A 15,493-nucleotide genomic window follows, 5' to 3' on the forward strand; every position below is an offset into this window, starting at 1 on the left:
AAGTATTGGTCCTATGTGAATGATGGTATCTTTGTCTCACCACTAGCCAATGATTGTATATTTTTATATACCATATATAGTAAGTTATATATGAATATATAATATTTAATCAAGAAGAATGTTAGATTAAGGAGCGGGCGGGATTAAGGAACAGGACTCTATATAGGCCTACTGACTGGGGGTCAGTATGAATTTATTGAACAGATTTGCCACTTTAACGACTATTTGTTTGAACCAAAATCAACAGACAGAGAATAATGTAATTACTGAAGCAGATATATATATATATATATATATATATATATATATATATCGAGTTATAGGGTGTTTTCCAGGACTTTGCTGCATGATTTAAACGTTTCTGCAGCATTCTGCAGTGATTAAAATCTCAATGTGTCATCAAAATCAGGACCAGGTAGGAAAATCGACTGAGTTTGATTTTGGAGCTTGAAAAGCCTAAAAATGAGAACAGCTACTTTTCATGCATCTCGAGACCAGCTGAGACTAGAGCAAATCGTCCCATCACCAGTGCTGCAGCTTTAAACGGAATACGTCACTTTGGATTATTATTATTTTGTTTTTTTCAACAGCACCACCTCTGGGTTGTTGTTTTTTTTGTGTGTCTGTTTTTTAAGGTTTGTGTCTGAAACTTTTCCAGCAGACCGCCAGAGTCTGCTTCTCCTCCTACCGTAGCACCGAGAGACGCTTCTCTCTACAACAAGTAGTCGGACATCAGCAAAACACACACAGTATGCTAAAGACAGAACCAAAAACTCCACCGCCTCTCCGTTTCAAGCCATGGAAATCCTGTAGCTTATATTTCTTTTCTCTTCTGAGCAAGATTTCTTTGGAAGACTTGAACCACATCTTTGCAGGCAAGTTTCATCTCTCTGTTAGAAAGAACAAAGGGGCGTAAAAGGATGGTGAGTTCAGTTGCTTTTACTCTGAAAGCTCCACGTTGACATGCAGCATGACCCTCCGATTTCTACTAGTATTCCTTGTTTATGCAGCATTTTTCGTTTTAATTTAGCTCAAATATAAGTGTTTGTTTTAAAGACAAGTACAACCTCCATATTTTTTGCATGGTGTATTTAAAGCGAGGAGCCACAAAGGGATGAAAGGGCCGATTTGATTATTAAAGAGAAGAGCTGTGGCACATGAGTGACATTTAAGCTGCTCGGTATTAAAAAGAAAATAGTCTTTTACACTCACATGCCTCATTTGAAAAACGTATTTAGAGTTGTGTTTCTACTCCAAACTAAACACTCTGGATAGAGCGAGGCCTCCGGCGGCGCGTTATATTTTCTCGTAAAAGTGTTTGCTGATCCTGACACACACACACACACACACACACAAAAATATTTTAAGATGAATATTTTGAATATAGATTTTACTTTATTTTCTAGCTCAAATGATCCTGTTGTTGTAGAGTTCTAATTAAATCCTAATGTCACCTCACTTTTACCGGAGAAACGAGAACCGTTATTTCAAGATTGAAAACTGATGAAAGCGGACAGAAAGATGGGAATATATAAATAAATACACAGTTTATATTGCGAGTATCTTCTATTTTAGATATTAAATAATATAACTATTTATGAATTATAGCATATGGAGGGATGCTTGGGAGAAGGACATTGGAGTCTATGGAAGAGTTTTGAGAGTTTTCTTTACCTTTATTGGTTTTTAACATGAAGTAGAGGTTTTCATTAGGTTTCCAAATAATCACTGATAAGCATCCTTTGTGTAACGATTAATGCTTTCTTAGCTTTTACAAAGATTGCAACTTTAAGGAGGAGTTTCAAGTGCACCTTTGAGGGAAAAGTGATTAATTTCATTCAGATTCTTGCAGAAAGCGAGGAGTTTGAGGGATTTACTTTGCCGAAGAGGGACAATATTTCCCGCCTACAACCTGCAGAATTTGATCAAATTACCAATATAACGTGCGATTAATCTGACCAGAGGTATTTGACATCCAGACTCGGAACAGCAAAGTGGGTTTGGTTTTTTTTTTTGTGGTTTTTTTTTTAATAATTTTGAATGCAAATTCACCCCAGTGGCTTGAAAAATAGTTTAGCTCCATTTAAAGACATGATCACACGCCTGATTTTATTTGCTCGTCCTCGCCGTGATGCATGCAAAACCGTCACCGATCAGTCTTGTTAAAGTTTGATTGGTTCAGGAGATCGGTGATGGGAATTGTCGGGATGGTGGTGGTGGTGGTGGTGGTGGGGGGTGGGAGTGACCCCTGATAGATAAGATTTGCTTGCCCTGTAGGTTTATAGAGAACATAGAATACTTATATTTAACTCGATCATTGTGTAGCAGCACCTTCATGTGAATATTTAGGACGACTGTTTTGATCTGGGAGCGTTTTCTGGAGGGCGAGTGCAAAGAGTCATTTCACACGTTTCGAGCTGTTTTAACACCACATCACTGGATACGATCGTCACCCTGAACGTCGGATGAAGTGATGCTCCTGCTTGTGTCTGAAAAACCCCCCGAGAATTAGTATTTGCTGTTACCTGGTAAAAAATTCCAGGCCTTCTATTTTGTACTTTTTGTGTCGTCTTCAGTCACAACCCACGCACAGTGTTTAAAGGGCCTCGGACAGGACTGAGCTGTTTGTTCTCCTTCTGTTTTGACTCAAAAAAACATGTTGTTTTATTCGGAGAGGGGTGTTCACTCAGAGACCAATTTGTTGTGATATTAGTAGTGATGCTACGGTTACATGTAGTATTTTAATAACAGCACTATTTATGGTTAAAAAATAAATAAATAAATAAAAAAAACAAGGAACTAGAGTGTGATCTTGTGCTTGCGGTAGCTTCGGAGGCAGGCGGCCGCTTTGTAACTGAGTTCTTCAACATAAGCCCCTCCCCCTTCACCACCTGTAAGAGGGATCTCATTGGTCCTGAGGTTGCTAGGTAACACTGACCCAACATCATTTGTCTCCTTTTTCGAGAAGGCCGCAAGTTCTCACAGTCGACGCATCCTTTTCTTCTTCTCCTGGTTCTGTTTTCTAAAATTAGATTTCTTGACGGTTTGTTTTTTTTCTTCTTCTTCTCCTTTCGGTTTGTTTTGTTTCATTCATTTCATTTTAGATTTTAGAAAGGGAAAGAAATACAAATGAAATAAATCAGAATATTAACTCAATCACTTTTTCTACTCCTATTTTCAATAAAAAGTGAAATGAAAAACCAAACAAAAAGTTGATTTGTAAATAAGTAATGTACAGTTTGTATCTGTAACTTGTCAGTCTGTCATTGGTGACAGAGTCTGTCTTGCTTATAACGCACGCTACCAGTAAATAAAAAAAAGGAAAAAGTATATTTAGACTGTATGGTCCCTTGAAAGCAAGTTTTAAATTAATATCTGATGTATATTCCTGTAACATTGCATTTTTATCTGAGGAATGATGTTATTAAAAAATTGCAAATAAATTGCATTTCCTAAATTTCGGTTTCCCCGCAAGTCTTTGTTCTTCACACACAGAAGCTGCGATAAAAAACTAGTAAAAATATAAAAATAGCTGATGTTTATAATAAAAATACCTTTTCAATGTCTTCAGGATATATAATGATTTATGTCCTGAAGACGATTTGGGGACTTTAACATGTATAAAGTGGTACAGAAGATGGTTCTGTGTAAAGATGAGTTCATAAACACCACTCGTGCAAATAGATACTCAGGACATCAAATTGACTCGATACCGACTTCACATCTCCAAGGGTTTTATTAACATGAAACTTGTCTAAATACAACTTTAGTTACTTCTGGGTTTTCGAAGGTTTTTAAGGATCAGCATGCGGCATCGAGGGAACGGGAATCTTTGCATTTCTGTGTGATCACAAATAGTAAACAAACTCAACACTGCCTTTTTTTAAGGCATTTTGTGGCCTTAGGTTCTCACAACATGCAGCTGAATCCTAAATAATAATAATTTTTTTTCAAAAACTAACCTTTTCAGAAAACATGAGGTTCTCTCCTCTTCACCACATACTGGTCCTTTTAAAACAAACGCAGAGATATATTACAACTAAAAACACATTACACAATGTCAGGTTTAAGCCATGTAGTCCTTTTCAAATCACCATGGAGCATTTTAGACCCTTTCTCCCTGGGTGTGTAACTTAAACCTGCCATTTGAAAACGAATAGCAAGTTGATACTTTCAGAATTGCATTGAAAACATCTGATGCATTTTGTCTGTTCGGCTGGTGAAGTCGCTTCAATCACTGTGAGAATGAATCGCATTGTATTCCTGACATCCATATTTCTAAACCGTAACATTCCAGTTTGGTCCAAAATCGTCACGCCAAGAGTTCTCCTTACGCAACCAAAAAAATAAATAAATAAAAATAAAAAAATCCGACCCCGTCATGCAGTGTCAGGTTTGTGGGTCACCATGTGTCTTTTGAGGTTCCCTTGCTGGGAGAACTCCCGCTCGCAGTGCGGACACTTGAAGGGCTTCACCCCGTTGTGGCTCAGCGTGTGCCTCTTCAGGCAGTTCAGCGTGAGGAAGCGCTTTGGGCACTCGGCGCAGAGGTACGGCCGCTCGCCCGTGTGCGAGCGCGTGTGCACGTTCAGGTGGCTCTTGCTGGAGAAGCCCTTCCCGCAGTGGACGCAGGTGTACGGCGTCTCGCCGGTGTGAGTCCGCGTGTGCAGCACCAGCTCGCCCGAGGACAGGAAGGACTTCCCGCAGGTGGTGCACAGGTAGTTCCTCTCGCCTCTGTGCATCTGCATGTGTCTGGTGATTCCCGCCTTGCTGAAGTTCTTGCCGCAGATGTTGCACAGGTTGCTGGGGCCGTCGTGCAGCCGCTCGTGCTGCTTGAGGGAGTAGCTGCACAGGAAGCCCTTGTTGCACTGGCTGCAGATGAATATCCGGCCCTTCTTGTGGAGCCTCTGGTGCTGGTAGTACCCCGACTGGCTGCTGAAGCCCTTCTCGCACTGGTTGCAGCGGTACCGGAAGGTGTGGAGCTTCATGTGCGTCTTCAGCTGATTCGGGTGTTCGAAGATTTTGTCGCACATGGTGCACTTGGTTTCCTCCTCCGTGAAGTTTTTGCTCACCGGCCGCGTGCTCAGGAAGCGCTTGTCCTCCCCGCTGGGCTCTTTCCGCCGCCGCTGCCTCTTGTTCTCCAGGTTGTCCTTCAGCTTGGCGTCCCACTTTTTGTCCGCGGCGTCCTTCAGTTTGCGCTTCCTCTGCTTCTCCGCGTCGCTCTCCGCCATCTTCTCCACGTCCACGTCCCGCCTGCTCTCCTGAGTCTTTCTCCTGGCCTGCCTGATGGATTTCTTCTTGTGGATGGGCGCGGCGATGCGGTGCTCCTCCTGGATGTGCTCCTGGACCTTCCTCTTTGTGCGGTGCGTGAATGAACACTGAGGGCAGAGGAACAATCGAGACAGGGGACCTGAAAGCAACCAAGCGAATCAGCAAGATCCAAACTCAAGCTTTACAAACGTCTGAACCTCTGATGCTGCGACCGACCTGATTTCTTTTGCGGCAGCCAGTCTTCTTCGGTTTCCTCTAAGCTTTGCCTGGAGTCTTCTTCTGAATCCTCCAGTACCAGTGACCCCTCCTCGTTGCCATAATCGTCGTCGTCGTCGTCGTCGTCGTCGTCACTGTAGTGCTCGGCAAATCTCTCCACTGATGTCTGCGTTGGCAGGGCCAGTGTGGACAGAATGATGTCCTCCTTACTGCTGGGCCACGCTGTAACAGACAGAAGAGAGGAGCTTGAATAGTCCAGATCTAGACACACTTATTTGCACATGTGGAAAACCATTTCTTACCTGAGTTGAGTGTCCCCAACTGTCTGTGGTGAATCAGCAGAGACTTCAAGGCGAACGGTTCAGACAGGTGGTGTTTGAACTCCTCCGATTCCGATGTCTCATTGAGCCAAGCTGTGGTCTGAGACAGAAGGAGAGACGCCCACCACAGCGCAGGTCAGCGAGTGAGAGAACATCGCAAAAAAAAAACGTAAATTTAAAAAAAAAATTGATATATACATATATATGTGTATTAGTTCATTGCTGTCTAAGACATCAGAGCACAGATGTGAGACCTGTTGCAGGTTGGGAATCGGCAGCAGCTGCTCCAGTCTGGAGATGAACAAGGACACGAGCTGCTCGAGCCTTTTGTTATAGGCAGAACCGTAGTTTGCCGGGAAAACCTCCTGCAGACAAAACAACAGTATCAGATGTTAAATATCATTTTGAAACCACTCTGTCCAAACCTGACCTGACGTTTCATTTGCAGTTTGATAGGCAGGCTCACTTGGAAGAAGAACTCTTTTTCAAAGGGAACGTTCAGGATGTTCTGAACCAGGCTGGCAAAGTTGCTGTAAGAAGTCTTTAAAATATCAGCACCCACCTGACAAAAAAGCAGAACCTGTTACGTTAAATAATGGTCGCTTTAAGCTTTACATAAAATCACAGTCACTTCCTTTAATATTGTAAATGTCTGAGTGGACCCACCATCTGCTCACTGGAGCTCAGTTCAGCACTGAACGTGTGGATTTTATCGAGGTGGCACTGAATGATCGGCAGGTTGGCGACGGCGTCGCCGCGACAGAGCTCCAGGACCAGCTGTGACCGGGACAAAGGAGGCCAGTTTTAAAAAAAAAAAAAGAGAGAGAGAGAGAGAGCAAGAGACTTCGACATGTGAGTAATGACAGCAAACACACCATACAGGAGAAAGTCAAACACTTAGGTCAGATTCTCTGATATCTGAAACATTAAACTATTATCCCCTTTCAATTTTATTGATTTTCTTCATAAACAAAACAGGAAATTAAATAAATGACAAAACCACTAAATATTTTTTTGTAAACAAAAAGCACTTACATGAACAAAGTGTTTTAAATTGCTTTATGGGTATTCTCTAACTGGCGTCACTTTCTATATAGTCGTTTCAAATTCCAATTTGGTGTAAAACAAAATTGTGTCAAAGGAGGGATTTCAATCTTTAAATACTATCGCCCTGTGTAGAAATGAATGCACGGCAAATAAAGAGAGGAAAAGTGGCTCAGATGTGGAGAGCAAATCCCTATGCAATTAATATGTGATAATATTATATGAAAGTGATTCAAGTGAACCAGATAAGATTAAAAATAAAAGTGGAAAACTGATTTAAAAGTGAGAAACAAGATGGTGCAGTGGTTGGTGATCAAATACTGTCTTGATGGATGGATGGATGAATGCATTTGAACACAGAAGGGGATCATCATGATTTGATAAACAGGTAAACAGGGGGGTGTCCCTCACCCTGGCTCTCAGGCCCAGCACCAGCTGAGCCTTCTGGCTGGGACTCAGCAGCTCCGGGACCATCTCAGAAGCCAGGCTGATGAAGTCCAGCAGCTTGTCGTACTGCATCACGCTGCGCTGCTGCACCACCCGCCACATGAAGGCGGACATCAGCCGCACCGGAGGCACCAGGAGATGCAGGGAGGCCGGGGGCAGAGAGGAGCCTGCGAACCAAACACTGACTCCATCACACAACCAGAGTGGTCCTCCTCCTCCCCCATAACTCCTGCTACGAGCGTTAGCTTCGTGTTTAAGGCTGTTTAATTAGTTTTAGAACGGGTAGAAACGATGCCTGTCATAATTAGTAAACTACCATAAGAATAACACCACAAACCTTTGCTCTTCCAAGCCATTTTTGTTTTAAAATGTCCAAAAAGTGAAGAAAGTTCCACTTGTGTGTTTCTTACTGGACCCTCGAATCAAAGCACTTCCGGTTGACCTGGATGTTGTTTAAAGCTAAATTGTCAGTTTTCATCATAGACGTATATAAATAGTAGACCCTTGGATATATTTATATTATATGGTAGAAGCAGCATAGGCCAATGATATAAACACTCGATGCCTCACGTCACAAGCGGCGCCATGAGGCATCTAGTGTTTTTTATCTATAGCACTGGCTACTGCGGAGCAGGAAATACGGTGGCCATCTTGGCCCGGTCGTTAAAGTCCGTAAATACAAACTGCAGCAGCAAAGAATCCATGACACCAGAGCACAATTTTTCTGTACAAATCGGAGGACTGTGGAAAGCAGGGCTCGGGGGGGGGGTTGTATTTTTGTTACTGCTGGCCCTGACTGGAACACCACCGAACGCTACTGTTTAATAGGTAGAATATAAAGGTGGGTATGTGGCGCTACACACACATGTACAGGAGGTGGCGGTATGCACCTGAACGCTGTTTGCAACCCGCCAATAAATAAAAGAAGAAGAAGAGATACGAGCGAGCGAGCGAGAGAGGAGGGTAGAGCGCGCACCACTGTCTGCCTGCGCACAGAGTTAAAATCTGTGCAAGAGCATGGAGAGAATCTGAGCGCAATGGATTTTGAGCGCTCAATCTTAAGTTTTTCTTCGCGCAATTAAAGTTGTTCCTTGAAATACTATCTGTGCTCTTGCACAGTTAATTTTTTTTTTTTCGCTCAAATTTTCCAATTCCTCTCTCAGAATTTTGGCTCAAATATAAGCCCATATACCCGGCGCCGTTTTCGCCATGGGAAGAAGACGCAGAGACGCACCTGGATCTGACTACTCGTTTGTCAGTCCAGTTGTGAAATACCTGCTCTTTTTGTTTAACTTCATATTTTGGGTGAGTGATCGTGCACATCTAAAGCTAATCAACCATTAAGAAGAATTCTTTATTTTAATTCACCTGTGCGCAAATGGATTATTTTTGCTATTTTACACCAAATGATCAGTTTTCCTTCACTGTACACCAGCATGTGAGTTTCACTCTTACTATGTCTGTTTATTTCCTCTGCAAACTTTGCTTTGTTTGGTTTAGCTGCTCTTTAACTTAACAGAAACCACTTCCTGTAAAAGAAAGAGGAAGTTCGGGGGCATACAGCCTATTTACAAGTCTCAGTCATTGAAGAGTGCTCAGTCTAAAGTTGTACTTAACTTAACACTCCAGGAATCTTGGAGTTTAGAAATGTTGTGAATTGCATAAATGTCCAAAAAGATGGAAAAGAAAGTCTTCAAAGCTCGAAACCTGCCAAGAAACACAAACTTTATTTGACTTGTGATGATAAAAAAACATGCACATGCCTGTAAGAGATGACAGATTTCTCACTTATTTCTACCAATTCTTTCTTTTTTTTGTGTGTACACCAACAGGCACACGGTGCCATTTGATCCCTCACAACACAAGGTTAATAATTGTCCAGCTTCAGCATTTAAGTAACAAATTAACTCTGAAGTAACAAGGAATCTCAGCAGCAGTTGGTAAATCAGACTTCATATCAGTGGGTTACTTTGTCAGGTGACTGCGGGTTGAAACATAAGTGGATTTCTTACATTTCTTACAGCATATTTTTCAAGCTGATCTGTTGTCGCAGATTAACTGTACTGAGAGCGAAGGATACTTTCTGTGTCTTTTTTCTTTCTTTTTTTTGTGGCGGCTGAAAGCAAATACCAGGGAGTTTCAGGTGTGCTTCTTTACACAGTCGTGTTTTCATTCAGCATGTACGTGTGTATTTTCCTCAGTGCCTTTCAAACAAACCTGACAATGTGGACCAAGCTCAAACCTGACATGTTGCCATGTCTGGACAGGATATGGCTGTGTAAAAACTTGAAGCTGCTCATTGAGGAATGTGTTGTCTTTTTTTTTTTTTTTTTTTCCTGTTGCCTCTGGGTATGACGTGAAAGATCACTACAAGTCTGTGATTTCCTTCTTGTAAATACCTGCAACTGGTGGAATCGGTGACATATCGCCCCACAAGAATGTTATATATTCATTGACTTGCAGATTCGTGCTCATGCACAGTTTGCTTCAGGTGTCACGTCTGATTTTTAGTCTTTTTTTTTCCTGAAGAGAGGGAGACAAGTCGAGCTGTGCCCTCCCATCCCATAAAGGTGCAGTGTCTGTGTGGTAACTTGATCCATTTCATTGTAGGTGGGGAAAGTATCTCTGGCCTTTCTATTATTCTATTGAGACCAGGAGAGGAGTGCTGAGTGAAAGGGTCTTTTTTTTTTTTCCCCCTTTAGCAAAGGGTACAGATTGCTGTCAGGTTGATTCAGTCAAATCTACCTTGAAGCTGAATGGTGCAACTCTGCACTTTTGATGCGCGACACACTCAAACATCGCATTGTTTCTGTCGTGTTCTGTCATTGCAGCCTTATCTAGGACTCATGTATACCTCCTGCACATCTTTCTCATTAGCCTGACTAAGTGTTTTGGTGAACGGTGCCACTCCCCGGGACGAGTAGGAACATAGAGGGGAAGGTGTTTCTCCCACTCTGGTGTGCATGACTCGCACATCATGTCCAGCTTTTAAATATTCAGCAGTATATTCTCTGCAGGTAATCTCACTGGTGATGGTGGCCATTGGTGTGTATGCCCGGATGATGAAACATGCAGGTAAATGATCCTTTATAAATAAATACAGTCTCTCATATACTATTTTTGTTTTTATAAGTAAAAAGAAAAATACTAATTTGAATGAAATAGTCATGTCACCTCAAAGATAATCTTGAGATGAGTTTATGACTTACCCAGCCTATTTAGTCTTGCAATACCAACTTCAACCACTAGATGGTGCATTGAGCCACTTGAGGAAGCAGACGGAAGAATAATGAACACAATGGTTGAAGTACATTAGAAACAGGAAAAAACTGAAAAATTCCATTATTCTTTAAAGAACTGCGTCTTCTTCTGTTTACACCGGCCTTTGACACCCCCCCCCCCCCCTCCCCCCCGCCTCCTCTCTGTCTCAGAAGCAGCACTGGCGTGTCTGTCAGTAGATCCCGCCATGATGCTGCTGGTTGTCGGGGTGCTGATGTTCATCATCACCTTCTGTGGCTGTGTGGGCTCCCTCCGGGAAAACATCTGTCTCCTGCAGACCGTAAGCGAGAGCTGCTCCCACACAGCGTCGCACGTTTGATTGCGCAGAACTGACACTTGCCAAGTAACAATGGCCCTTTGGTTATATTTAAGCTCAATAAAAATTCCAAGTGACTTTTCACTGGAGTGCTCACCTTTATGTATAACCGCAATTCGAGATGCATCTGTTTAAATAATCAGTAGAAATTAAAAGGTTTTGTTTTTTTGTTTTTTTTAAAGCAAGTGAAAATTGTCACACGAGTGCTTGAGGCTACTATCTTGTCAGAACAGACTAATTGAAGACAATATTTCTCCCTTCAGTTCTGCATCTGCCTCACAGTCATTTTCTTGCTGCAGCTGGTTGCTGGCATCCTCGGCTTTGTCTTTTCAGATAAGGTAAGCAAACCTTTTAGTCAATATTCAAAAGGATTGGAGCATAAATGTGCTGATCAGACTAATTCAAAATACAGTAGTACTAATGAGTATGATTTGTTATATGTTTTCATGTTAAGCTGTATAATATAACTTCACCACGATAGGTTCACAAAATGAGTTTTGTCCATTGTTTGGGCAAATGTAGCTGTGTTCTTATACGATTAACGTCCCTCCCTGCATTGCTTCTTCTGTAACTGGATTCATACTGAATTCGCTTTGATTTCTAAAATTAAACTGGAGATGTTTCTCCTTATGTATCGCGGCTTAACTGCTCCTTCAAGGCACGCAACAAAGTGACTGAGATCATCAGTGATGCCATCATTCACTACCGGGACGATCTCGATCTGCAAAACCTGATTGACTTTGGTCAGAAAGAGGTGAGGATGAACTCTCTGTGTCACATCTACTGCCGTTTCATATTTTAAAAAGGAAAGTTCCAACGCTTTGCGGCTCTCCGATGTCTTTCTTATGTTTGCTTTCCGTCTAGTTCGGCTGCTGCGGCGGTGTGACATACACGGACTGGTCCCAGAATATGTACTTCAACTGCATCGATGAGAATCCCAGCAGGGAGCGCTGCTCCGTCCCCTTTTCCTGCTGCATCGTATCCACAGCCAAGGTCGATTTTAATGTCCACGGTCTGGCGATTACATTCTATTTTATGGTTCTGTTGGTTTGTTTTTAACATGCGTGTGCGCATCACTACAGGAGGTGATCAACACCATGTGTGGCCAAGGGATGCAGGTGTTGGAGTTCAATGAAGCCGGGAACCACATATACACCAACGGCTGCATCGACAAACTGGTCAACTGGATCCACAGCAACCTGTTCTTACTGGGAGGGGTCGCTCTGGGTCTGGCCATACCACAGGTGGGACACAAAAACATGCTTTTAGTTGATGGGTTCAAACTCCTGTAACCTACAAGGGGGGTGGGGGTCTTTTTGTTCTCCTCTCCCGTGCAGCTGGTGGGTATCCTTCTGTCCCAGATCCTCATAAATCAGATCAAAGACCAGATCGAGCTGCAGAACTACAACCTGAAGCACCACTCCGACCCGTGGAGCTGATTGGAGGAGAGGAGAAACGACCACAGGGTGGAGATGAATCAATGACGCGACGTGTGGCAGGTCACTGGATCCGTGAGCCTTTGGTCACTTAAGCCAGAACATGAATGTTTTGAACAGGACGTGAAAAGAGCAGATGCATTTTTATATCCTGGAACTGGAGAAAAAACATAAATTCTCCACAGAAAACAGAGGGAGGACTCTGCTGCCACCTACTGGATATACACCATATGTGCATTTACCTTCATTTTTCAGCAACCAAACCAAGTGCTGAAGGGCGTTTTTGGAGCTCAAGATCATTTTATATTTTAATAAATTAATGCAGAGATCAGATTAGATATTTGTTTATCAAAGACCAAAAGTGGAAAATTGTGAATTTTAGTTTTCTTTATTTATGTACAAAAAGTATCCAGAGACGGCAATACTGAACATATGTTTTGCACTGGAATGAAAGAAGCAAACAGTATTATCTCTGTGAACTTATTAAGGAGACGCACTGCTGCCAGCAATGAGTGGAAATCACATTGTTGTTTACATCTTCACAAACTTTTCTTTCTTTTTTTTTTTCACATCTTTGCCCTCTAAAATTCCTCCATCTGTTACAAAGTTAAAGAAACATTCATGTAGTTTAATAAACTTTTTTTTTCTTTTTTTTTTTTTTTTAAATGAAGTGTGATTAATTTGAGTAAAGTTGCAAATAAATGTTTACACTGCTGGCCGTTGTTGGACCACTTGGGTGTTCGGCCAAGACCTCACACTGTACATGATGTCATGAGCTGCGGGACTCTGCGCGGTGTACGTCGCAATGCGCTGCCATCACCAAGAAATGTTTGCCAGACCACTGCCGGCTGTGCACACAGTTCACATTTTGTACATGCGGTGTTGGCTGATAGAATTTAAATGCATGCACGCATCGTTTGAACGTCTCGCTTTTTCCCTCTGCGACTTTGAAAATGTACGTTTGTGAATTTACACTGAGCAGATGGAGGCCGATGTTCTCTGTGGAGGAGAGAAGAGGCGATTAATGCAATGTGTAAAAATGTAAATTCATCGGGACGCAAATGTGGCGGTGATTCAAGCCATGTATCTCCATGCAGGACAGTTGAATCAGGAGCTGCTGACTATAGGCGACGGAAGGGTCACACTGGCATTTGCATCTCAAAGCAATTTTGCAGTTACTGATTCACCTCAAAAGTATGTTTTTGAACTGTGGGATTAAACCAGATTACTCTAAGGAAACCAATGTTTCTCAAGCCCAACCCAGACTTGAACCAGGGAACTTCTTGCCACGAGTAGAGCGCTAACCACTCCACCGCTATGTGGCCTTGGCAGTGATTGTTTTCACTAAAAATATGAATTGATCATATTCACATATTTAATGTGGTTTTCTATGTTTTGCACACGATCCCAACGTTTGTGGATTATGGGATTGTGTCGTCGTTCCTCTTTCTTTTTATTATCGATGTACATTCATGCGGGACCATTTAAACTTTGATATTTTTGGCTGCAGGATGAACACTTTTGTGAGCTCAAAACTCAACCGACATGATTTTCACATTACCTGAAGGACCTTTCGTGCCTCGGAGTCGACAGCAACTTTGTAGCGGCTCCTCGTCTCCACCCCCAAACGAAAGCCCGAGTTGCTCGGCCTGAAACCTGACGCCTGTATAATCTCCAGGAGTAGAAACAGACCTGCATGTGTAACGGCCTTTTTGACGCACGTCCCCAATCCAAACATGATATTTCTGTGTTAGTTTCAAAGCTGCAGTAGCAGAATCGACTCTTTTATCACAATCTTGATTGCATAAAGGAGTGAAAGCACTTTGTGGGAGGGTTTTATATGTCCATTATGAAAACAAACAGAAAAAAGAAAATGGCATTTAAGCTGCTGTGCATGGCTCTGCAGGAGTCTCCTGCTGTGATTGGATATGTGTGCGTATATGAGTGAGTGCGTGTTGGCCGGGTGCTCCTGCACTCTGTGTGTGGTCCAGGGTTTTTCTGCCTCTGACTCACGAGGGCAGCCATGTTGCTGTGGGTTTTAAGGAGGCCCAGACACACACACACACACACACACACACACACACACACACACACACACACACACACACAGAGGACAAAGCTGAGTTAACCCAGATTCACTCTCAGTAACAAAGCATCATCCGCATAAATACCACAAGTGCACTTTTCAATTACTGCACTAGCAACAACCCCGGCGGAGTTCTCAACATGTTTCTAACCAATGTATTGCCAATTTCTGTGTTTTAATGTAATGACAGTTGGACGAGCAGAGCCAGTCGTGACTATAATATCTTTCCTGTATGTCAGTACTTCTTTAAACAGAACTGAGGACGCTGCAGCCATTCTGAGCTTCCCAAAGGAAAGTAATCTAATGTTGTTTTGAGGTATTAAGTGTGTCCCTCCGTCGTAGTTACTCACATGCACCCTACTCCCATACCATCTCATGTTAGAAAGCAACTTAAAATTTCATTATCAAAAAATGCAACTGGATCCTGGTGTGAGAATAAACTTTTTTTCTCATCTTGCGTATGTTTCTATCACTGATAGAAACGTATAATGTGAAAAAAAAAGAAACATGAATGTGAACGTTCACTACTGGTTAACTACACAAAAACTGCATTAGAATGGATTCCATGAAATTACATTTCAATTACATTTCATGGAATGTAATTCAAATAATTCCCAAAAAAGCAAATGGCAATATTTCCCCGCATTTTGAGAAGGCAAAAACACAATAAAACATCATTTAGAATTTGTTTGTGGTATATAAGAACATTTCCATGGACTGAGGAGGAAAGAATCAACTACTGAATGTCTCTTTAGTTAACTAATCAGGAGAATGTAAATGTACATGGTGATTGCTTTTAAACAATCAGAATGCGTTCACATGTGCTTCTCAACTTTTAAGTGGATGGATCATCAGTTGAAAGAGATTTTAATGTGTGATTACACTAATTATGCAGGAGACGTGTCAAATAGTAATGATGTTTTAAACATTAGGGGATTTATTTGCACTTTGAAGCACAATATTTATCATTAAATATGTAAAATATAATGAAGAAAGTGTCAAAAACTAGTAGACATACAGTAATTCAACAGTGTTTAATCAGATAAAAATTGCTTAAAATATTTTTAACTATATTTAATAG

The 15,493-nt window shown here is 41.9% G+C and overlaps 2 protein-coding genes across 2 annotated transcripts; one reads left to right on the forward strand and one right to left on the reverse strand.

The window, feature by feature from the left end:
- Positions 1-4,379: 4,379 nt before the first annotated feature.
- Positions 4,380-7,651, reverse strand: LOC308146695 (uncharacterized protein; the record flags this gene model as incomplete). The annotated part of the gene is made up of 8 exons (XM_080518598.1): positions 4,380-5,407; positions 5,485-5,706; positions 5,787-5,904; positions 6,059-6,169; positions 6,271-6,366; positions 6,471-6,581; positions 7,260-7,462; positions 7,633-7,651. The coding sequence occupies 8 exons, from the start codon at positions 7,649-7,651 to the stop codon at positions 4,380-4,382; spliced, it is 1,908 nt and encodes a 635-aa protein (XP_080374724.1).
- Positions 7,652-8,504: 853 nt separating this feature from the next.
- Positions 8,505-15,435, forward strand: tspan33a (tetraspanin 33a; the record flags this gene model as incomplete). Its single annotated transcript, XM_080518448.1, has 8 exons — positions 8,505-8,600; positions 10,313-10,370; positions 10,727-10,854; positions 11,154-11,228; positions 11,549-11,644; positions 11,755-11,883; positions 11,973-12,134; positions 12,228-15,435. The coding sequence occupies 8 exons, from the start codon at positions 8,505-8,507 to the stop codon at positions 12,327-12,329; spliced, it is 846 nt and encodes a 281-aa protein (XP_080374574.1). The 3' UTR covers positions 12,330-15,435.
- Between the last annotated feature and the right edge of the window lie 58 nt (positions 15,436-15,493).

The sequence above is a fragment of the Blennius ocellaris genome (genome assembly GCF_963422515.1).
Source record: "Blennius ocellaris genome assembly, chromosome: 22".
NCBI lineage: Eukaryota > Metazoa > Chordata > Actinopteri > Blenniiformes > Blenniidae > Blennius > Blennius ocellaris.